This window comes from Nicrophorus vespilloides, unplaced genomic scaffold, assembly GCF_001412225.1.
Source record: "Nicrophorus vespilloides isolate i.1.1-1 unplaced genomic scaffold, Nicve_v1.0, whole genome shotgun sequence".
NCBI lineage: Eukaryota > Metazoa > Arthropoda > Insecta > Coleoptera > Silphidae > Nicrophorus > Nicrophorus vespilloides.
Genome location: NW_017096493.1, coordinates 26,407 through 49,663, shown reverse-complemented (window position 1 = coordinate 49,663; position 23,257 = coordinate 26,407). Strand labels below are relative to the sequence as shown.

At 36.8% G+C, this 23,257-nt stretch overlaps 3 protein-coding genes across 11 annotated transcripts; 2 read left to right on the top strand and 1 right to left on the bottom strand.

Moving 5' to 3' along the window:
• The first annotated feature begins 650 nt into the window (after positions 1–650).
• LOC108557164 (cell adhesion molecule 2-like) lies at positions 651–10,446 on the top strand. 8 transcript variants are annotated; one of them, XM_017913578.1, is made up of 6 exons: positions 651–861; positions 6,216–6,426; positions 6,919–7,011; positions 8,603–8,730; positions 8,857–9,025; positions 9,701–10,446. In XM_017913578.1, exons 1-6 carry the CDS (start codon positions 712–714, stop codon positions 9,844–9,846), a joined length of 897 nt encoding a protein of 298 aa, XP_017769067.1. In that variant the 5' UTR covers positions 651–711; the 3' UTR covers positions 9,847–10,446. The 8 variants fall into 8 exon arrangements, with proteins under 8 accessions (XP_017769067.1, XP_017769066.1, XP_017769070.1 ...); XM_017913577.1 differs by having other exon boundaries at positions 8,603–8,748; positions 9,701–10,445; XM_017913581.1 differs by lacking the exon at positions 6,919–7,011 and having other exon boundaries at positions 9,701–10,445.
• Positions 10,447–15,324: 4,878 nt separating this feature from the next.
• Positions 15,325–19,294, top strand: LOC108557159 (serine proteinase stubble). Its single transcript, XM_017913569.1, has 10 exons — positions 15,325–15,592; positions 16,008–16,294; positions 16,353–16,383; positions 16,506–16,894; positions 16,948–17,275; positions 17,330–17,524; positions 17,581–17,809; positions 17,877–18,154; positions 18,217–18,371; positions 18,572–19,294. The coding sequence occupies exons 1-10, from the start codon at positions 15,490–15,492 to the stop codon at positions 18,740–18,742; spliced, it is 2,166 nt and encodes a 721-aa protein (XP_017769058.1). The 5' UTR covers positions 15,325–15,489; the 3' UTR covers positions 18,743–19,294.
• Positions 19,295–19,326: 32 nt separating this feature from the next.
• LOC108557152 (kinesin-like protein KIF11-B) lies at positions 19,327–22,786 on the bottom strand. 2 transcript variants are annotated; one of them, XM_017913561.1, is made up of 5 exons: positions 22,595–22,786; positions 22,383–22,502; positions 22,044–22,329; positions 21,828–21,982; positions 19,327–21,777 (listed from the first exon to the last, which is right to left on the bottom strand). In XM_017913561.1, the coding sequence occupies exons 2-5, from the start codon at positions 22,439–22,441 to the stop codon at positions 19,410–19,412; spliced, it is 2,868 nt and encodes a 955-aa protein (XP_017769050.1). In that variant the 5' UTR covers positions 22,442–22,502; positions 22,595–22,786; the 3' UTR covers positions 19,327–19,409. The 2 variants fall into 2 exon arrangements, with proteins under 2 accessions (XP_017769050.1, XP_017769049.1); XM_017913560.1 differs by having other exon boundaries at positions 22,610–22,786.
• Positions 22,787–23,257: the final 471 nt, after the last annotated feature.

The following is a 23,257-nucleotide window of genomic DNA, read 5'->3' as shown; positions in this document are numbered from 1 at the left end:
AGCGTTTAACAACGCAACCTCTTCTCTCGTTGTTCGTTACCTGCCGCTCGTTCCAATTACTAACTTCTTGTGTCTTTTGAAATTCAAACATGTATTCATGATGTTAAATCAACAACAACAAAAAATCTACTAAAAGATATGTCTATTTTTTTGTATTTTATGAAGCTGTATGCTATACTTGGGTTTGCGATATGTCCAGAAATTCAACGATACGAAAAGCTAAGTGTAATTTATAAGATCTTGTATTATTTATTGAGCAGTTAAAAAGAAAAATAGGTAATGAAATGGCTCTTAAATAAATCTATCCGTGTATGGTTAAAGTGAATGTAGCAGTAAAATGTATTGGAAGTATTGTGTAGAGAAACATAATTCGTTGATGAAATTGTATGTAGGCTATGTGTTTAAAAAGTATGGAAAAGGAGTAAAGAAGTCAAAATTAAATAGATTGGAAGGCCCCTGTGGGAATCGCGTCGATATCTTAAAGCTAAAGTGATACCGTGATATTAACGGTCCACTTTGCCCGGCGCATCCATACATTATTTATCCTCGGAGTTGGATGGTGAAGGCACACAGCCTCTTCCATTAACCGCAAAGTGTTTTATTGTATTAATCCTTGCTGGCGCTAAGTACAAACATATTTTCCAAATTCCAGGAGGGCTCGTCGACGCTGGAGTGGTCAACCGAAGCAGCAACAACAACTACAACCTCCTGATGACTTTGGCCGCCATCCCCGAGGTACTACCCACCAGCCCCAGCCACCCGGAACCCTACTTCGACACAATGTCTCCAAGGAATGTAACAGCCTTAGTAGGCAAATCCGCCTACTTAACGTGCCGCGTTCGAAACCTAGGAAACAAAACGGTAAGCTAAATCATCATCATCATCATCCTTCTTCTCTTTTCGAAAAGCAACATAAAGGGACTCTCCGGACTTTTTAATTAGTCTGCTCCGAAGTGGCAATTAACGAATCTTCCACTCGCACTGGATCCGATCGATTCATAATTACGCTTCCTGCTTACAACTTTCTTTCGTTTTTTTTTATTTCCTCTTCGACCTCCCCTTGATTTTTCCTCGTTTGTCAATTTCTTTTCGCTGTTAAGAAACCGAGTTCATCCAGGTGTTACGTGCTCCGACGCGACACGTTCCGAGTTTAAAAAGTGATTACCATTCGACTGCGCGACATAACAATGGCAAAATTCAATTAACTTTTTAATAGAACCAGTTACATTTGCGCACGGACGAAAACGGCCGCCAGGACGAGATGAGCGTCCGCAGGAAATTGCGATTTTTTTTTCCACATCCAATATGTATTTTTTTTTTGATTAAAACATCAGACAAACCATCTTAAATCAATGCTGATATTACATAATTTACAAATTTGTTTCCCATAATTTCGATACAAAACATACATAAGAAAACCATACAAAAAGTTATGAATAAATCTAAATTTAATTAATAATAAATTAAAACATAATAATGTCCAAATGTCATTGTCCAATAAATTAAGCTTGGTAGCTTATCTTTATATTTGCTAGATAAAACTCTGATTACCACTTTTATTGTCTCATCTCGAAGGTCTTAGTATACTCTTTTATTGGTGATATACTATGATCTTTCTAAAATCTTCCTCAAAGATTTGAACTGAGTTATTCTTATATATAATGCAATTTCTGCAGTTGTAGATTTTTTTCTTTTAATCAACTGTTTCCAATCTATGGTTAGATGAGAACATTACTTATGAAACCATAGTGATGTATGAATACTCACTACATTCCCCAGATATCCAACTTTCATATGAAACTGGAATCCATTCAAACTGATTTTCTTAACTTCAACAATAAGCATAATTTTAATTTTTTATTACAAAAATATTATGTAATGAAAGTATATTTTTTTACAATATAATTAATGAATGCAATCAGTAAATAACGTCCGCTTATATTTTTCTTCGTCCTCTTTGCATTTTGAGAAGTGGTACAAGGAATAAGGTGAATGCGAACGTAAATTATAGAGATTATATCACCGGTTTTATCATTGTTCGCACGGAAGTTTTCGGAGCAAGCTATTCTCCTCTATTCTATTCACCGTGTACTCCTGCTTTCTTTTTCGTTTTATTACTCTTCCTTCTCTTACCAAAAAATGTTTCCTTTTTGTACGCTTTCAGCGCAGGGCTTATTTAGATTCGCCGTAAAACGCGAAAGGGCCTAATTTAGAAAGGAATGATGGGCGATAACTGGCCGAGTATCTGCTGACCGGAAGTTTCGTTTGCCGTCCGGATATTTATTGCCTCACTAATGAGCAAGTCTGGGCATCTATTAAAAGCCGGTATCTTTACTGGTCATCGCGAAACCAGCCCAAACATTTGTTCATTTCGTGGACATTACACACATATGCACAAGATGGAAATACACGCTCCAATTTCGGCAAAGCATACACATCAAAAAATATTTAAATGTATAATAAAACAGCGAAGAACGTGACTATCCTTTATCCTGAAACTCACGGGAAATTTGATCTATGTACATATTTTTTCAATCCTATCGTAACTCTCCCTTTGTCTGTACGGCATGATTAGCCGTGGGCAAATTACGTTCACTTTATCAATCGTCGTGGATACTGCACGTAATAATTTGTTCCTTTTCGAAGATCAATTACAAAATACTAAAACCTAGCTTATAAAATAATTTACAACATTTAATTTTTCATATGTCAAAAACAAATTTCTTATTGTTTAAAAATAATTTGTACTTTTTCTTAAATTTTTAATTTGGTATTATTTCCTTTTATTAAGTTTAGAATTAGATAATTTTTACTATTTAATATACTTAACAATTAGTGAAACAAAAAATAGTAAAAAATGATTTGGATTATTTAATTTAATAACTTCGTAATGTCTAGTTTCATTCATAACGTTTTAATGTATGTTTGCACTGTTAAAGAAATTCGCTTTGTATTATATTTCCACATGGAGTTGTGGAAGGCAATAAGTTTACCATTTCAAGAGATTGTACGCAATATTTCTATTGCATTCGAGAGATACAATGCAGTTTAACAAAATTGCTTCGGAAGTAAATGAAAAACCGGCGAGAGGCAACGGTTTAAATATGAATAAGATAAATTTGCATACATCTGGAAACACTAGCATCCTCCGCTGCATTTTGCTTATTCAGTTCGTAAAATTGCCTCGTCGGTTTTTAATGAATCACACACACACACAAAAAAAGAAATATATATGTATAAGGAAAAAGAAAGAAGGAAAGATAAAGAAGAATGTTTTCCTTTCAATTAAACGTAATAAGTACAATACTTATGCTGAATTAATTCCCATCGCGCAGAAATATGAGCCTGTGTTAACATTCAGGACACGGATGCTACTTATCTAGTTCAATGTACAAATGAACATCAACAATAACATCAAGAACAAGAGAGACGGTGATGTGAGTAGCAGCAGTGGAAAATCACGTCGCTTTCCACCGATTGGAGTTACCTGTCCGAGCATAACACAATTTACATTTATATTGCGGATGTGCCGGGTATGATTAGGGTTTCAAAATTGAGCGACAACTTTAAAATGCTTCTCGCATTAAAAAAGTCCGACCATTGGGGGATGGTGGTAGTTCTACTTTTGCCTTTGGGAATGCATGGAGAATTGGTCATTTGCAGCCGCGGACAACAAATGGGAATCTCCCTCAAACCAGTGTGACAGAAAAAAAAAATAAGGGATGAAAAACAGGCATGGGCATGCATAGTAATTGACGGGTCGGCAGTCCCGCAGGACGAAGGGATCGGAATTGGGTGTACGGATGAAATTTAATATCGTTATTAAGTCAACACGGAATGCGCAATATTAAATTTAAGCGCATTAATTAAATACATTTATATCGGCGCGTCGTCGTTTATTTGCGCAGAGCACGTCAATCGGTCCAACTTTATGCGTTATGCAACATCGAAATTACTGCGTAATTGCGGATCCTGTGGTCGGCGTAGTGTAAAAATCGACGCGATATTAATCCCGGCCTGCGAACATCCCCCATACATCGATACACATTAAATGTGATTGATTTCTTTGTTTTTGAGTGATTTAGCATTTCATATTTCAACTGCAGATGTAGCGTCAATTCAGTATAACAGCTTTAAACCATTTCATACAAATTTTTCTGAACGCTATCTTTTAGTTATTTGCTAAACTAAAATGACGACAAACCATTCAATTCTTTAGAAATTCTTAAATTAGTAATATAAATATTTAAAAAAATAAATAAATATTAAAATCACGTTGAGTTGTGTAACGCGCGTGTGATTCCGTTATGATTTACAAAGAAAATAAATGGGAAAAAAAAATGTATATATGAAACAGCACGACCTGCGGACCCAAGTGGCAAGTCGTTCTGTCACGAAATAATGTTATGACCACCTGAAGGACGTACAAGAGCGATTGCGTAACGTAAAAATATATATATATGAAAATGGATTAACGACGCCCACGGGGAAAGCCGTATATAGGATCGTACAGACCAGCAATTTGCTTCACGTTTCGTCATTTAATATCATAAGTATATAAAAATATGTTGCCTGATAATTATAAAAAAAAAATCTGGAAGCAAACCTTCCCCATTAATATATCTGTATTATAATTTTACGAGAAAACCATTAAAATTGAAAGTATAGAAAATATTATTCCGGCGCGTTGGTGGCTTCAACATAAAAAAATATATATTTTCAGCTATATATGTGTTAGTATACGGGATTTGAACGTTTTATGCATCAAATTTGTTCGTTTTAATTGGACATAAAATTGAATGGACCATTACTGGCTATGATCACAATGCTTCGCCACTATAAATATGCATTATTATTATATATAGCTGTTTGCATACAAACATTATTTTTTTTTTGTCATTGCTTCACGCTTCTTGAAAAACCGTTTCCACCATTTGCAAACTCACAACATCAAAAATTGAAATAATTCCGGATTGTTCGAAGTTAACAAGTTTGTTTTTACAGTTATAAATTGATGATTGCGTTGATGGTATGTAAATTGGAGTGTCGTGAGTTAATCTAATTAGAACGTAGCCCTGCAAACAATTACGTAAGTAAATAATTAATAATTTGTTGTGCAGTAATCAATGTTTGAAATTATCGGTTACGATGAGAAAAGTTCAGCAAGATCTTCTTTTTTTATGCAATTATGTAATTAGAGATGCATTATGAATGTGAGAATCGAGTGGAAATAAAAGTTTAGACATGATTAAATTGCAAATGCTAGTTTTGTCGTGTGGTGGATTAAATGAAAACTTCAAAGGGGCGGCATTATGTGAAACTGTTCTGATTCTAATGCGCGCGGATAAAATCAGCGTCAAAAAATGTAATGGAATAGCGAATGACGTGATGGGATTAAAGTATGAATTGTTAATAATTTGTGGAGTTAATAAGGGGTGTCCCGAGGAACGGGTGCGTCCGTTCCGAGCGCAATATCCGAGCGAGTATGTATTCCCCCTTTTCCGTTGAAATTTAATTACATTTAGAGATTTCAGTGGTTTAGACCGCGAGTTAATTCAAATCTGGGTATATTCAACAAATCGCCGCACCCCAAGGGCTTCAATGCAAATCTCAGCGGGAAATATTCGGATGCACACGCGTTTATCCTCGGAGTGTACATGATGTTATTAAGTGGAAACATAATTCATATCATCATCTAGTTAAGACAGATTTTCTAGTATAAATTTATTGGTATACAATCAAACCTGTCACTGTTTTAATTTTTTTTATTTGTAAAATTTCGAAATCAAATGGAATTTGTATTCATACTAAATATTACATGGTTCTATCATTATGTGCAAATGTTATCCAATTTTGTTTCTCATATACCATTCGTTTGCATATGTCCCGTTATACGTCGCTGTGAAAGAATTCAACGATTGCGCAAGAAATATATTCGGCATATTAGTGTCGTAATTATGCTCTTGGAAAGTTCGAGGGCCGCGATAAATTCGCAGCTAAATGAAATTTACCCGAGTTGCCAAGATTGTTGTTGAACTATATCCAATTCCAAAGTGGCAGTGCCTGCGCGAAACTGCGGAGAGCCCTAATAACGCAGCGAATGGAAGAGTTTAAAGAGTCATGAGGGCAGAGGGTTATTTATTGGCGCCGAGCAGGGAGATTTAGTGCGTTGTATTGTTAATGGCGAAGGGATGCTGATGATTGATTCATTGCAGGTGTCTTGGATAAGGCATCGAGATATCCACATACTCACCGTGAGCAGCTACACCTATACTAGCGACCAGCGATTCCAAGCTAATCATCATCCCGAAACTGACGAATGGACACTGCAGATCAAATGGGCACAAAAACGTGATGCCGGAGTATACGAATGTCAGATCAGTACCCAACCCGTGCGAAGCTATTCCGTCACCCTTAACGTCGTCGGTAAGTTCAATCTACCAAAAACACCCCTAAACCAGTCATTATTTTTCCAAAACTATTTCATGTAAAAAACAACTTCAAAATTTGAAAGACCATTTAAAGTATAGATTTTGCAATTCACAATTAGAAAGAAGTCAAAACGCGTTTCAAGTAAAGTAAATTAGAGACACATTTATTTTGTTTTCCATTATTTAGATCTTGCTCTCATTGTTCCTTCTTTCTTTTAATTTCGTTACTATTCTTTGTCTTTGTTTTCATTCCTTATTCTTTATTTATTTATTTTTTTTAAATTATAATAATATAACAATATCTATTAATAAACAGTATGAAATTCATCAAGTAGTTAACATTATTAAAGATAATGGATCTTTCACTGCAGGAATAGTTGCAATTTGAAATTAACACTAATAAAAGAAAACAAGTAAATCTACCCTTAATTAGGACATGAATCACGGCCGGCTCGCATCCGCTTCACGAATTCCGTTTTCGTTCCAGATCTCAGCGATAACGAAGATCTGCCCGAATCGGAAAGGGACAAATTTTATAGTGATGGTAGTGATAGTTATCACAAAATGTTCGCAGATCAAGGTTTTCTTTTCATTTACTTTATATTCCCTTTCCGTTGGTTTTTCGATGTTTTCAGTTACTAAAATGGATAACTGCTCGAATATTGATGTGTATATATATTTAACTAATGCGTGAGTGTGTTTGCGTGCGATTCTGTGTGTGGCTGCGTTTTCTGCTAAATCTTTAACCCCTAACCAACTGAACTTGTGCATGTGAGTGGCGCTGCGCTGGTGATACAAAAGCCGTCGCTGGGAAAGTTACCAATCGATTTCTACCAAAACATTACCAAAACCAAACTCAATAACCTTTTCCTCACGTCTAACACATATTATACCAATAGGTATAACAAATCACAAATACTTAAATATCAAACAACAACATACATAAACGTTATGAATTGATCATTGAGTTTGATTATTGTAATTTTCTTCAATTCATTCATCAAACAAATTAAATGTTTGAAAACAAGAATTATGTTCAAACTAATATGACTGTTATAATATATCTTTATTTTTTAGAGCATTTACTAATTGTAAGTAATGTATTACTATTTTTTTTTATATGTAATTAATTAAAGAAAATCAAACTCGTCAAAATATGTGTAAGCTGTTAGATACTCCAAACTTTGAATAGATACAACAATTGCAAGCATCCCACCATTAATACGAGTATTAAATAATTCTTACATAAAAACAAATGAATTAATTAAAAAAAAAGTCTAATTAAATTAATATAATTTTTATTTATTTTCCATGTAAATTAATAAATTGAAAATTAATTTTATATTAATCTATCATATATTATTGAATATTTTTTTATTTTTCGAGGGATATTTGCTTTAGTTGTGGAATTATTCCATGTAGAAAATGTCGCGCGCGCGATTTCATTATTAAAATGAATGCAAATTAAAAACTGCGTTTGTACTGTTAGATGGTTGGAGCATTTAATATATCTTTATGTAAATATAATCTAATGAATACGAATATATAATTAGTTGTAGCTGTGAGCTGGCTAAATTTCGCAACTGATTGATTGTACCGATAATATATGATGTAATTATAATTTAGAGCGGTTATTGGTAATTTAGCCGGCGAATCCTGGGAATTGGTTGGTAACTAACTGTACAGACATTACAGGGCGTTTGTCGTTTGCCAATAAACGCGTTTTATAGTTGCAACAGCAAAAAAAAAGGAGCTTTGGTGGGTGGGGGGTTAAAAAAAGATATATATATATAGAAACAATTGGTGGCAATTAAGGTGATACGGATTCTGGGATAGAATGGTTATAGCAGTTGTTGGGAGTCTCGATTTATCGTTATTGTCGGTCGAGGATACTTTCACCATGCAGCCCTCATGTGCGCTGGATTCGCGTTGTTTACTTTTACGTTGTCCCAATGACTTTTCTTTTCCGTTATCATTATTGATTTTGTTTTATTTTTTTATTATTATTTTCATTTTTGTTTTCGACGTTTGTTGTTGTTGTTGTTATTAATGTTGTTGTTTTCTTGTTGTTTTTAATTTCTTTTTTTCGTTACGTTTTTGCTTACTGTCAGGGTCGAACTAGCATTAAGTTGATCTGTATGGATTGCATTGTAATTGGCGCTCTGTTCCAGTTCCTACTGCTACGATTTTAGGAGGTCCCGATCTACATGTTGACAAAGGAAGCACCATCAACCTAACTTGTTCCATTCGTTTTAGTCCGGAACCTCCCGCTTATATATTCTGGTACCATCACGATGACGTAAGAAAGAATCCACCGGTAAAGACGGTGTCACTTGGGCGAACTGACTGTTACGTGCAGATTCATTTGCCTGGTGATCTCAAAGACGCTACTTTGCCTTGGATCTAAACATCCTCTTTCTTGTAGGTGATCAGCTACGATTCGAGCCGCGGTGGCGTCAGTGTTATTACCGAAAAGGGTGAAATCACGACCTCGTATCTCTTAATACAACACGCGGATCTTTCAGATTCCGGCAAATACTCATGCAGCCCATCGAACGCAGATGTGGCTAGCGTTCGGGTACATGTTTTGAACGGTGAGTTCAACCCACAGTATTCATCCCGGTCAAGTCGCATATCAACGGCAACACGCACTGCACCATCGTTCTACGCTTACTTCCTCAATCTCGGATTTTCGAACATCGGTCTACGAAAACTACTCATTCTGGCTCTCTTAAAGGCCATCGACTGGCCGTCAATCTTCACCTATCTCATTTCCATCTTCTTCTAAATCATTCATTCATGCCATAATCATCACCTATCACGTTCTGGATGTTTCACTCATGCCAAGCATCGGTGCAACCATTTCAAAGACCACCAAAGATCTGCGTGAAACTGCTAGGATGAATCGAACTTGTGTTTATACGAAGGCTCGACGTAACTCGTTGGTCTCTTCTCGTTCATCATCATCTTTCATCCGAATTTGTTTCGACGAAACCCCAGTTCCACTGTTATTTATTCGTTCTGTTTGATTTTATTGTTACTATTAATTTCTTTAATTTTTCGTTATTCTACTTTTCTTTATTTTCACTCATATTATACTTAATATTCGCAAGGGCGCAACCATTTGAAGAGCCGAACAAACAAACAGACAAGCAAGCAAATACAGAGAGAAACGTAACGATCGTACGCGGTGCATGTGCAAAAGTAGACCAAATCAAAAGAGAGCAGGTTCCGGGTTTTGTATATGCCTATGATTTGTTGTTTTGTAGGAGAAAGACCGGCCGCTATGCAAACAGGATCTGCAGGACTTTCCCAAAGCGCTTTTAAGATTTGCATTTTCATAATCATTATCTATATGTACTGCACAATGTACTTGAGTATACAACTGCAACCCTTGAGGGTGCGCGACAGGTAGCTGTTTTAACCCCGAGTCTTAAGTCAGCCAAACCATGTCTAAAGTTAAGCGAAAAACACAACACACGTACTTGCAAGAAAACATCCTCACCCTGAAACACCATATATACACAACCCCCAACCTCCTACGATTTTTTCTACATTACTTTGATCCCCCGTTTTCAAATCCCCCACGTTTTTCTATTCGCACTTCCTCACTTCCGCAAAATTAACCAAACCAAAAATGTCACCCATCCAACATATCCCACCACCACCCGAAGCTAAAGCAACACCCAAAACCAACCCCATCTTGAGTTAAAGAAGAAACAAAACAAAAAAAATCAACTACAAAAATGACAAAAAAAAAAGATATATGATTTCCCTATGATTTCTCTCTTCAAATATTATGATACTCACGTAATAGTAACTCTGTCGTAACCTTGTGACTCATTGTTCGGTGTCTAGCGAATCTCTTAAATATTATTCATGATGTTTGGCGAAGAAGAAAAAAAATCAAATTATTCACAAATCTAATTGATTGAAAAATCAAATAGTTCTAAATTAAATTGTTGTCAGAAGCGTTTCGAGTCTGGAAGAACGGGAAATTTTTAAATCGAAATTCTAAGAAACCAATTCTGAAAAATAAGAAAAATATATATATATACAAGCAGATTATTAATATTTAAGAAATCTATATATATATATTATATGAAGATGATGATGATGATGATTATATATAAAACAAGATAAATATCTATATTAACGTAATAATAGTATTATCATATTAGTGTGTATATATTAATGGGTATTTACCAAAGAAACAAAACGTTTAGATTTATTTGGACAGGAATGGTTGTGTAAAGCGAAGATGGTTATTAACTGAGAACGTGGTAGCCGGTCATAATTCAATGGGATAATTGGCACTCCCAGGGCTGAAAGGTCCGTGAAAATTGGATGGGATTAGCATGGCTGCAATCAGGAGCGGCCAGGGCTGGACTAACAGTCATGAATTGCGTTTGGAAACTCTGTTATTATCCCATTTCCCAGCGAAAGAAAACTAAGAACAATGAGAGTCAATCCGAATCAAACGCAACGGGAAATCGCCTTTGAAGAAGTCCCCTCAAAAAAAAAATAATAAAAGTAAACAAAACCGACGAGGCACTTGCTCGTCCTTCATCGAGGAAACGGCTCATTGATCCTCGGGGCTTAATACACCTTTGCCATCTTCCGAGATCAATTAAAGGCTTTCCCCGTGTTCGCAAAAACGAAATTGAATTTATATATATTTTCTACAAAAATCACCACAAGAAGATAAAAAAAAAAGAATCATAATTTTCTATATCCCAACCTTTTTCGGAATGGTTATTATATCCTCCCCATCCCTTGGAATCTGGGAAGATATATTTATATATATATATGTCGAGAATCGCCTTCATAGGCGTCAATTATTAAGTGTAAATGTGTAAATATATGTTTCATTATAATCCTCTCTATCTTCGATCGAATACCAACATTGATACAATTTGAACACAAATTGAAAGAAATAGACGAAATATTGTATAAAAATGATTCAATAAATTAAAATAACAAAATTTACAAAAAGTTTCCAATTGCTTCAACTACGTAAATAATTCTGTTCAATATATTGTATTTTGTTTTTCACTGTTTCGCCACATAAGCAAATCGGTAAGATAAAATAAGAACAAAATAGAAGTTGAGTATTGCTTCTGAAGATGTCAAAGCTAAAGCAAGAAAAAGCGCACAAGCAAATCTCTTCAAAATTAAAATAAATCACATCAAAATCACCTCAAAAATAGAAACAAAATGCATTTCATTTCCAATACACTAAACGTTCTTTAGAGAATATTTCAAATTTCAAATTGAAACTTTTTTTTTATTTTCTAAATGACTGATTAAAAACTTATATTTAAAATATTATAGTTTCGTTACATAATGAAATCTACAAAAGAACAAAATGGAAATTGGTTATTGAAATAAAAAAATGAGGTGAAAAATTACAGAAGATATCAAATCAAAACTATTTACGGTAAAGAAACGCACAAAAAAAAAATAATCAAAATTAATTATTCCATAATAAATTTTAGTTATTCCTCACACATAACGTCTAAGTAAATAATTCCAGCTCAAAATATAATAGGTTTTATTAACTTCGGAATAACAGTAACTAAATCTAAATCAGTATTTTATCTCAGAAAATACACTTTATTAACTTCAGAATAACGGTAAACAGTGCTTCACACACAATATCTAGATCAGTATTTCACCTCGCAAACTAATGTTGTTATAAAATAACGGGAAGATCTCGTGCATACAATTTCCAGAACACTTAAAAGTTGATACAAAATCCCAAACGGAAACACAACCAATTAACTGCCCTGTTTTCTTGATTCGCTGATTCATTGCATAATACGAAACAATTCGGTGTCTACATGAAAAAAAGAATACAATTTACAAGAAGAAGACAAAAAGAAAATACTTGGTAACTGCAACTTCTTTCGTCTCGGAGAATAAATTTATATTATTTCCAGAACTCCAAAAACTTCATCAACAATTTTTTTAATTGAATTCATTTCGTGAAGGAACATATAATAATAACTGGGTATCATTTATTTTTCCTGGAATTTCCAATTTCAATGATCCCTTTTCCGGTTATTGAAAATTAGGGGAAGCAAAAAAATATCCTTTCCAGATATCCAGAAACTTCATCGAAACTCTACGACTTTCCTTTTCACTGTGCCACTTCAAGAAAACCAGTATCTAAAATGTACTCGAATGACGATGCGCTCGTTTTCTTCTCTATCTCTTTCTCTCTTTGTGTTTACCAAGTATAATAAATATATATACGCGTATATGCATATATATATACAGGAGAATGTATGTATGTGTATATGATATAAGTATGTATATCATAATTATTCACTAAATGTAACTTTCAACTCGTAATTAAGTAAAAAATGATTGTGTTCGATGTTTAACCACACATACCATGCAGGTGCGTAGCGCGAAAGGCGACGCAATCCGGATAAGTTGGATTTCAAAGAGAGCTAGGCTACGATCGGAAAAGAGTTTTGTAAAGAGAATGTGAAACCTGTAATTATAAGGATGTGTATATTATCAAAATAAAACTATATAAACATGAATTATGTGTATGGTGTCGATGTACTGTGATTTGAATTCCACTTGTTTCACCATTATTCCCGTTTGAATTATCCTGTGCAGAGGCGGAATGTAATGAAATGGTATGGTATGTATGTATGGATGGAGAAAAGAAAGTTCGTTGTAGCAGCACATGTCGCGAGAGGGTGCCTTAATTTTCTAAAACAAAAACAGGCCGTAACGGGACGGCATCCAACATCTGTTCATCTAAAAAGGTTTCGAATGAGCTGCATCTGTATGTGCTGAGTTCATTCTCGCTGAGAATGAGGAAACACCATGGGCTCATTCGTTTTCATGGACTACAAATATCAATTTGCGATAATAAAACGAATCACTTAACTGCTGCAACCATTGCCATGCTTGTATTTACTTTCAATCCAATACCATCTGATCTGTACGACCTTTTTCCTGAAAAGAATTGCCTTTCTAGGAAGCCCTCGACGACGCTAAGCGCTCAAAGGAAGTGAATGATACTTCCGACGAGCACAAATATCATCCGGAACGAAAGGTATGTACACACATTATTGTATTATTTCAAATAATAAACTATAAATATTTATCATGAAAAAGTAAATATTATTAAATAATGCTTACTACTATTTATATAAAAATCTAAAGCTTTGTATAACATATGATGCAACTAAAGTATTTCCATGCTGGAGTCTTAAATGTGTACGAGCTTGAATGTAGTAACAGTAAACAAGCAACTAAATGCATAAGCATAAAGTAATCGATCTTCTCCGCTCGGGATGAAGTGAAAATTTTCGAAAACGAGCTTCGAGCGCGTTACGTAACGCCACTATATTGGAAGTTTTCGCGCGTACATATTTTATGAGAAACTTGTTTCATCAAGCAGTAATTTCATGCTGGTACGTAAATACGCTATAGTGGCTTGCCTTCGGATTGTAAGAAGAAAATATGAAATTTTATTTTCACCCTTGCAACATATACATTCTCGATTTATCCACATGCGAATTGGATTCCATATATTTATCCTTTGCATTCGCTTACAAAACTTTTAATCCTCGAAACGCTCAAAACTGTATCGTATATCGAAGTTAGATATAGGTTTATTAATAGGTATAATTATTGAAGGTTTTCCGTTAGATTTCGAATGGCTTAGAACGTTGAGGCAGGTGCGGTAGGATTAGAAATGCGACAGTTTCCCTTTGGAATATAACAATATAGTTTCGGAAACTGTTAAGGCAAATATCTGTTAATTTGTCCATTGTGCGGATGCTTACGTTTCCTTAGTTTTTCTTCACGCGAGAGGGATTCTATTTGCAATGGATGTATGTATACGTAAAGTCTCAATTAATTTGGGCCATTTCACGTATCCCCCTGAGACATGCAAACTTTGGGCAGGTAATTAAGTGCTTGAATATCATATAGAGAAGTTCTGTAAACTGTTCTCACTGAACTTAGCACTTCTGGCTTTCTCGATTTATCCATAATAAGTTTTATAATAAAGAAAGTTTTTAAATTGCTGAACCTGTATTTATTGCTTTCTAAAGAGTGGAAGTGTACCTCATCTCTTCTCTGCTGCTACGATTTCCTCGGATTGACAACAGTTTTCAAATTTCTGATTGCATTGGAAATACTATATATACATATATATGTTAATTGTGTAAAATAAGTAATGAAACAAATACATTTACTTTCTATAAAAGCAATGATTTATTTGATTTTCAGGAATAAATAACCTATGCTATTATTATGTTGATTTTTAAATAAAAAAATATTTAATATGAAGCTATGAACAATGCATACAATTCATATAGGATTGGATGGGTTGGATACTTGATGATGAGCTGAGGACAAAAGAATTGCATTGTAAATATTAAGTTGGAAGTTGGTGTGACAAAAATGGTGTGGTGAGGAGGATTTCCTTGGTGGAATGTAGAACGCATTTCCGATGTATTTGGATTTGAATTCAGCAGGAATTGATAATGAAGAGGAGGAAATAGTTTTGGTGGATAATTGGGGCTATCGAAATGAATGGGCTCAAGCAACGGTGCACCGATGTTGGGTGAGGCAGTTGCAGAATATAATGGTAGGGCCGAACGGATCACAGCACCCCGGTGGTAATGATGGGACGTGATATCATCGAAGAAGGTGAGAAGGCGTAAGGTGTGTGTGCATGCGCAATGCCGTAGCGTCACAAGCTACTTAAGAGGTCGATGACCAACGGCACAATAATATATAGTCAAGGCCATGGTCTTGGATGCGGCTGGCGACCAACTCTGCATTGGATGGATATAACTGTACAAAGGCGTCCGCCGCGCACCGTCCGATGGCCGAATAATATACACGAGCCCGAAGAGACCCCAACCAAGAACCTTGAGCTGCCAACGGTAAATTTCAGCGGGTATCTTGGAAATAATTCCGTATTGCACAGTTCCTCGCGCATATGAATGAAAGTCGGTCTGCGATGAGTTTGTGTTGTTGACAATAAGTGGACTAAGTTTTTTCTCCGAAGGTACTGAACATGTGCAGAATTGTACCACTCGCCCTCTTCTTCTTGTTCTCGTGCAGTGAAATAATCGGAGCATCCGCTCAAGATGACTCCCTCGCCGGCAGCTTCTTATCAGGTACGTGCTAGATTCTTCAACAAACCGAAAACCAGTCCAATTCGCCAACGCACTTCGCCATTTAAATTTTACTGTTATCCCACGAAAAAAAAAAAAGAATTACATTTTTAATGACCGAGAAGCCGAATATTATGCATGAGAAGCGGACGCAAAATCTCTATTCATTACATAAGCTGGCAGAGATTTCAATGCGAGCGCGCACAGCCAACCCTCGTGCAGGCTAGGCTTCCCCATTAAAACGATGCGCAACGGAATCTAGCAATTATCCCGAATCTTAAAATCCTAGGATCGCTTATCGATCCAAACGGTGATAATTTTGAGGTCAGCACAACAAATAACAGTATATACGATGAGCGTATATATAATATAATAAACAAGCTGCATAATTATTCCATATACGATGCGCAACGTGCAGGACTGCTGGACACGTTCACCAACACGGTCAAGTCGAAAGATTGTCCTGGAGATTGCGTCCATGCGTTGGCCACCATAATCTGCTACGACGTCCTGGAGGATGCCCAATGTCCGGAGTCGATGAAATGCTGCATCGAAGCGCCACCCTTGAACGCTACTGAGAAATCACCACCGACGACCCCTCAGCAAACCATCAATCATCCGACCACCACCACAACCACCACGGAAGTGACCACAACAACCTCAACGACCACCACAACGCAACCGCCCCCGTCCACAACGCGCCAGGTAAATACAATACCCCATAAATCACATTAAGCAGTAAGCAATAATCATTGAATTCTAGCCGCAGGAGAACTCAAACAAAAAGGAATCACGTAAGTTGTAACGCCTCTAAAAGGCATAGGAAATTATTTAAAGAACCGGGTGAGTTCTAAATTTGTTGCTTTTTTTCTTCTTTTTCTCTTTTCTTCGTGGGCGGGGGGCGAAATGGGAACAGCGAGTGTTAATAAGTGTTCGGGCGTGTGTGTGGCCAACACTGTCGCCAATTACTGCGAGGCCATCCTGACGACAGCGGATCTCTGCCAACCGGACTTAAGCTGCTGCGTGTCCAAAGATCAGTTCGGAGACAACATACCATCAAATCTGATCTATCCAACGAAGACGCGCGTCGACGTTTGGACCACTCCCAAACCTAAGCCCAAACCAAAACCATATTCGTCTACCACCACTGAGAGTTTCATTAAAACCACTCTAGCACACATCCAACCAACCAAACCGACGAAACAATGCAGAGGTGAATGCGTAGGAGACTTCCTCGCTTTACTTTGCGACAACGTGGACTACGAAGCCGACTGCGGCGGTAGTGTTTGCTGTTTAGCTGCTTCGGTAAGAAAATTTACAGCTCATTGAACGACGACAATATTAACACAATATTTAAGACGGAAAACGATGACCGGCCGATTGTAACGACGACCACAACGACTCCGCGACCAGCGGTTCGCGATCCCGGTCCTAGATGTATGGGAATCTGCCTCCTGAAAATTATGGCTGCCTTTTGCCAAAGGCCCGCGGTTCTCATCTCCAACACATCGAATTGTCAAGGCGGATCCATTTGCTGCGGCAACACCAGGTCATCAATTGCTACGAGTCCGAGACCTAAACCTAGACCGCAGCAGCCGCCTCCGGTGACAACGACAACTACTGTGGATCCGCGACCTGATTGTCCAGGCTCCTGCATTGTACCTTATCTAAGCTTCACTTGTTTCCGTAAGTAAGAAAGCAACAATCAATGGGACCATATATAATTTTTGTTGAACGCAGGAAACGCTGAGATGACGGAAGTTTTCAAATGCCAAAAATCCGGAACGAAATGTTGCGCGCCGAAATCGGTGATTCGCGAAGTCACTGGCCACAAGGAGGATGATTTATCTAGTCAGAAAAATACGACGCCTTCTTCTATCACACCTGTTTACACCACACCCTGGCAAACCACCGTCAACGACTCGACAGCATTAAGTAGGTTTTAGAAAATTTTTGTAATTCTAATAATAGTGAATGAATAATGCTTTCAGCATCCCTCGAGGTTAAACCTTCAACAACGGGTAGACCAACTTACCACAACAAGTACGTTTGCGGTGTTAAGGGTAACTCGCGCGGGGCGCGAGTGGTCGGAGGCGAAGACGGTGAAGGAGGTGAATGGTGCTGGCAGGTTGCCCTAATCAACTCCCTTAATCAATATTTATGCGGGGCAGCGTTGATAGGCACCCAATGGGTCCTCACGGCGGCCCACTGCGTCACCAAGTAAATATTCAGAGCTTCATTGTTCTACTAAATGTTCGAAAATTACCAATCATTTTGAATTTTGCAGCATCGTGCGTACAGGAGACGCGATCTATGTGCGAGTCGGTGATCACGATCTGACTAGGAAGTACGGTAGTCCTGGTGCACAGACGCTACGCGTCGCCACCACCTACATCCATCACAACCACAACAGCCAAACTCTAGATAACGATATTGCCCTATTGAAACTCCACGGTCAAGCAGAACTGAAGGAAGGTGTCTGCTTGGTTTGTTTACCGGCTCGAGGAGTCAGCCACGCCGCGGGCAAACGCTGCACCGTCACCGGATACGGATACATGGGTGAATGTACGTCATCTCTAACTATCACCTAGAACTATGCATTAAATTAGCGTTTTGATCGTTTCTAGCTGGACCTATACCACTGAGGGTGCGAGAAGCGGAGATCCCTATAGTCAGCGATGCCGAATGTATCCGGAAGGTCAACGCTGTAACCGAGAAAATTTTCATTTTACCTGCTAGCAGCTTCTGTGCCGGTGGCGAAGAAGGCAACGATGCCTGCCAAGTACGTTTTCTACTGTTAAGCAGTCTTCTCTAATTTAGCAAAAACAATTTAAAGAACTATTGAATAAGTATAATATAAACAAGGCAATTGTAGGTCATTAGAACGCATTCTGTGTGTATCTAGGATATTTTGAAAGAACCATTTGTTTGTTATATAAAATGAATCTATGGTACCTAAATATTTGGTTGGTTTAATTTCAGGGCGACGGCGGAGGTCCCTTGGTATGCCAGGATGACGGCTTCTATGAGTTAGCAGGATTGGTGTCCTGGGGTTTCGGTTGCGGCCGCGTCGACGTTCCCGGAGTCTACGTGAAAGTCTCATCGTTCATAGGCTGGATAAATCAAATAATCAGTGTTAATAATATGTCGTGATTCTTTACCAAAACGATCATCTGTACATATAATACAGTATAGTATTTGACACGCATTTTACGCTCAGTTTATCGATTTGCAAATGAAATTGCGTACAAATCCGACAGATCCTGAGTAATGTATGTAGTTTTGTTTATTATTTTACATTTAATTATTTATTATTGTTAATTCTTACGATTATTATTATATAATTTAATACTATTATAATATTTGTACAGAGTTCCGTTCTATATATCCTGTTGTTTCTAGTTTTAAATGGGGACATGACAATAATCATTCCTGAGAATAGACTCAGCAGTCTATTCTATTGCTTTTTATGGTTGGTTGGGGAACACTTCTATCAAAAACAAATGTGAAAAAAAAAACACACAAAAGCCTTGCAAATATTACTTAACCACTTACCTCTCTACCTATTTATTTTTCATTAAGGCTGATCATCACATGTATGTAAATGTGTAGTATATCTTTATAAGTTTTGTTACCAAGTAAGTAAAAAATGTTTTACTAATTGATGTATTTATGCTTTATATTATTTTTATAGATTTGTAAAAAAAAAACAACACAAATATATTCTCTTTTTTTTAAAATACATTTATTTGAATTATCTCATATAGAACCATATACATAATAACACATAACACAGAAAACGTTATATAAACAGCATTCTTCAAGGTGAGGCTGAATCTACGTTAGGACTAAAACTTTTGCGTTTGTCCGCACTTTGCGCACTACTGTCACCATTCTCCCGGACTGGTGTCGCCAGTAAACTTTCTACTTCAATATCACTATCATCAACTTCAATTATCGAATCCTCAAATTCCGTGGAGAATTTCTCCATAATATTCTTGGACACCCTCTTCGGAGTCTGATACTTCACATCAGTTTCCTTCCTCAACGGTGTATCTCCCGTCGGTTTAGCATCAACCAACTGTTTGAAATAATTAGCAACCAGCTCTTTGCTTTGTTGCAATGACTCCGTAATACATGAATGCATGTCCTTTATGTCAGCTATCACTTCATCATTACGTTTTTCAAACTCCATCGCTTGTCCCTTTACATCCGTTTTCCATCCCTCGCAATGTGCTTTCACTGATTCACCAGTTTTCTTAAGCTTATGAGATTCGCTGGCCATCTTCTCCGAATATTCCTTGTTCAATTCGGCAACATTCTTCTCAAATTCACATATATCATTAGTTTCCGTTTGCACATTAGATAATGACTCCATCGTATAGCCCAACAACTCTTCTATGTGAACATAGTGCTTTTCTGAATTTTCATCTAGACTTTTAAATATAGGTGTAGCAATTTCGTGCGTTTTCGTACAAAACGATTTCATGTTATCAATCGCCTTATCCGTGCATTTCGCTACTTTCAGTGCTTTCTTCTCTACTGATTGAATATAGAGTGCATTCTTCTGGGCATTCTCTTCAGCAGATTTAATTTTCTGCATACCAACTAACATATACTTATGACATTCCTCAATCTCAGCGATGTGATTGTCGTTAGCTTTTTTCAATTCACTAATAGTACGTTTCATGTCTTCCATGCTATTTTCCATCTCTGATTCATCTTGAGCAATAGTAGCTAAAGCTTTGTCAGTTAAGCATTCAGTCAATGTTGTGTTGAAGTCTTTAATCCTAGAATCCATATCAAGGACATGCTCTTTACTAGTCGAAACATAGTCGACATGTGAATCGCGGATATTGTCTAAGACTTCCACTATATGAGCATTCCTCTCAACAACACGTTTTACAAGCGAATCGTAAGAATGCTTGGTGATTTCGCTGCTTTTCTTTATTGCATCACTAGACTCGTGCATGTCCCGGTGTACCTCTTCACATAATTGCAGCAAAGTTTTCTCAAAGAATTCATTGTAGGCAGTCATCAACGCATTCAAGTCGCCGAATTTATGTCCCAAATTCGTATGGTACTTCTTCACATTCGACATAAACTTCGTGTGATGTTTGTCGTAAGACTCCCGCCACGTTTGCGACGAGCTTGTATTGCTACCAATAACCCCGTACAGATTCTCAACTTTGTCGTGTAAAAGTTGAGAGTCCTTAAGACAATTCTGTAAAGTTGTCGCTAGAGCACTTCTGTCCTTCATAAGATTAGTTTGCGCTTCATCATATTTGTCGATGAGTATTTGGTGGATACGTCTTTGCTTCCTCAACTTCTTTAAATTGTCTTTAGATTTAGACAACGAATATGCAGACACCTGCAGGTCCTTTTTCGTAAGATTATAAAGCTCTTCCAAGTCAGTCTTCGTTTTTTCGATGTCCTGCACCCGGCTTTCGAAAATCGAGCATTCCTCAACGGTTTTCAACAGTTCCTGCTTCGTCTTTTCAGACTCCTCCAGAAACGAATAGTAATTCTCGGGGTTCAAATATATTCCTTCAGAGCTCCGGGCTGCGTGCAAGTCCTTTTTGAGGCTATCGATCTCCGCTAAATATTTATTTACTAGAGCTGTTTTGGACATCTTTTGGTTAACTTCTGGCCTGTTATATATGTTTCTTGCTCGAAAAGCATAATCCAATGTGCTTATTGTCTCTTCTATATTATTGGAGGCTGGTGAGACAGTAGCTATGATGGTGGTTTTTGTTTTGCCACCCAAACTGTCCTGCAAAATCCTAGTCAATTTGGATTCCCTGTACGGGATATGCGGGCTTTTTTCTACCAAAGCTTTGATCACGCGGCCCAGAGTAAGCAATGATTGATTAATGTTACCCGCCTCCCTAGCTCTCTTCTCTACCGCACCGGACTTCAGTATGTTCTCACTTCCTGCCAGATCGACGAGATTGAGTTTGCCAGTTTTCACCAACTCTTCGCCATCTGGAGTCGTTTCTCTGCTGTGTAGCGTGATCGTGAAAACTGTGTGAGATCTGCTGGATTGCGTATTCATCAGCGTCGCCGCGGTTTTCCTCTTTTCCGAACCTGCCTGAAGAATCTCAAACACCTGATTTTTATCAAAAACAGTCACTTCCTCCAATCCATGTATTTGCACAGATCCTTTGTGCTTCTGGTCTTCATAAATCCTACAAAATACTTATTACATATATATCACTACCTCATTCCAATATCTTACTTTAAAATTTTTTCTTCAGTGGACAGCAAATCAATTATAATTTCATTATACATTTCCAGGTATGATACACGCACTGTGAAATCCATGTCAGAGTTACTTTTCAAGGTCTCAAATAGATGTCCAAGTGTTCTGGGTATGATACCTGCATCGGAATGCTGATACAGAAATAAACAAATTAGTTATATGCATATGTACAATGTATATGTATCTACATACTTGTGTATAACTTATAGACGTTGATGTCTGATTGCCAACCATTGTGTACGTTTTTCCAGTGCCCGTTTGTCCATATGCAAACACTGTGCAGTTGTACCCCTTCATGACTTCCTCAATAATCGGGGCAATAATTGTGAAGTACACATCCTTTTGTTTAGAGTTTGTGTCAAAAACTTTATCAAACATGAACCGTTTACTGCCATGGGGCAACTGAACAATTATATCCTTCCCACTGATCTCCAGACATTGCTTTGCATGACACTCCAACTCAATCTTATTAAATGGCCTGCAAGTAGTCAGCTTTATATAAGAAATACATATTCAAATAATTCCACTTACCTTAGGCGCGCAAATGCCTGGATATGTTGGGACTCCTTTTTCAGTATTGAACGAGCCATCTTAGCACCACAATCACGATGAACAACGTTTGCAAATGATGTCCTGACTCACCCTTAACAACTGCATAAAACCAACGAACAAAAAAAAAATGAAGCCCGATATTACACAAAATCCGCCAATAGCAATCAACAAGTGAAATTCAAAATTTTTACCGTTAAACTTCTAACCTGTATATATGTACGACCGTTGAAATCGAAATAAATCACATAGAATTCTGTCTTTTTCTTTCTTTCTTACTTAGTCTTGATGGACACTACCGACACAACCACCGACTCTCCGACATAACAAGTACAGCTAAAGCTAACATTTAACTAACAGAACAAAAACGTTGACTAAGGACTAACTTATAACTTCTCCCGGCAAAGCAAAGCCGTTAATCATTTCAAATGTTTATACCCTACCGGCAGCTGAATGTACTTTTCTACACGACATCTACCATCAAATGCTGCAAGATAAATTCAAAACAAGACCTGTTTGCAATTTGTTATTAATCCTATATCTATTTATGCAGTATAACTTTACTATGAACTCCTATTTATAAAATCAGTAAAATAAATGACTGGACTATTCTCTAAGACAAAAATATAAAAAAAAATACTACATAATCAACTTATTATAAACATTGTGATATAATGTTGAGAACTTTAGGCAGTTCTTAAATGCTGCTTATATCAGTCCATATTTTCACAATAACTGAAAATATCCAAAAACTTGTATTAACTCCAATGTAATATCCATTAATATATTTCAAATATTCTTATAGATATTCTTAATCAATTTGAATTTAAATTTTCATACAATTCTATTTGAATTAA

What these genes read in the sequence shown, in the direction of transcription:
- LOC108557164 (XM_017913573.1), top strand. Translation starts at nt 712, where the DNA reads ATGACTTTGGCCGCCATCCCCGAGGTACTACCCACCAGCCCCAGCCAC. An exon ending in CGTCACCCTTAACGTCGTCG is followed by an intron (nt 6,427 to 6,918) that starts GTAAGTTCAATC and finishes TTTTCGTTCCAG; the next exon opens with ATCTCAGCGATAACGAAGAT. An exon ending in ACGTAAGAAAGAATCCACCG is followed by an intron (nt 8,749 to 8,856) that starts GTAAAGACGGTG and finishes TCTTTCTTGTAG; the next exon opens with GTGATCAGCTACGATTCGAG.
- LOC108557159 (XM_017913569.1), top strand. Translation starts at nt 15,490, where the DNA reads ATGTGCAGAATTGTACCACTCGCCCTCTTCTTCTTGTTCTCGTGCAGT. An exon ending in CTCAAACAAAAAGGAATCAC is followed by an intron (nt 16,384 to 16,505) that starts GTAAGTTGTAAC and finishes AAATGGGAACAG; the next exon opens with CGAGTGTTAATAAGTGTTCG. An exon ending in AAGGCAACGATGCCTGCCAA is followed by an intron (nt 18,372 to 18,571) that starts GTACGTTTTCTA and finishes GTTTAATTTCAG; the next exon opens with GGCGACGGCGGAGGTCCCTT.
- LOC108557152 (XM_017913561.1), bottom strand. Translation starts at nt 22,441, where the DNA reads ATGGCTCGTTCAATACTGAAAAAGGAGTCCCAACATATCCAGGCATTT. An exon ending in CAGGCATTTGCGCGCCTAAG is followed by an intron (nt 22,330 to 22,382) that starts GTAAGTGGAATT and finishes GACTACTTGCAG; the next exon opens with GCCATTTAATAAGATTGAGT. An exon ending in CGTCTATAAGTTATACACAA is followed by an intron (nt 21,983 to 22,043) that starts GTATGTAGATAC and finishes TTTCTGTATCAG; the next exon opens with CATTCCGATGCAGGTATCAT.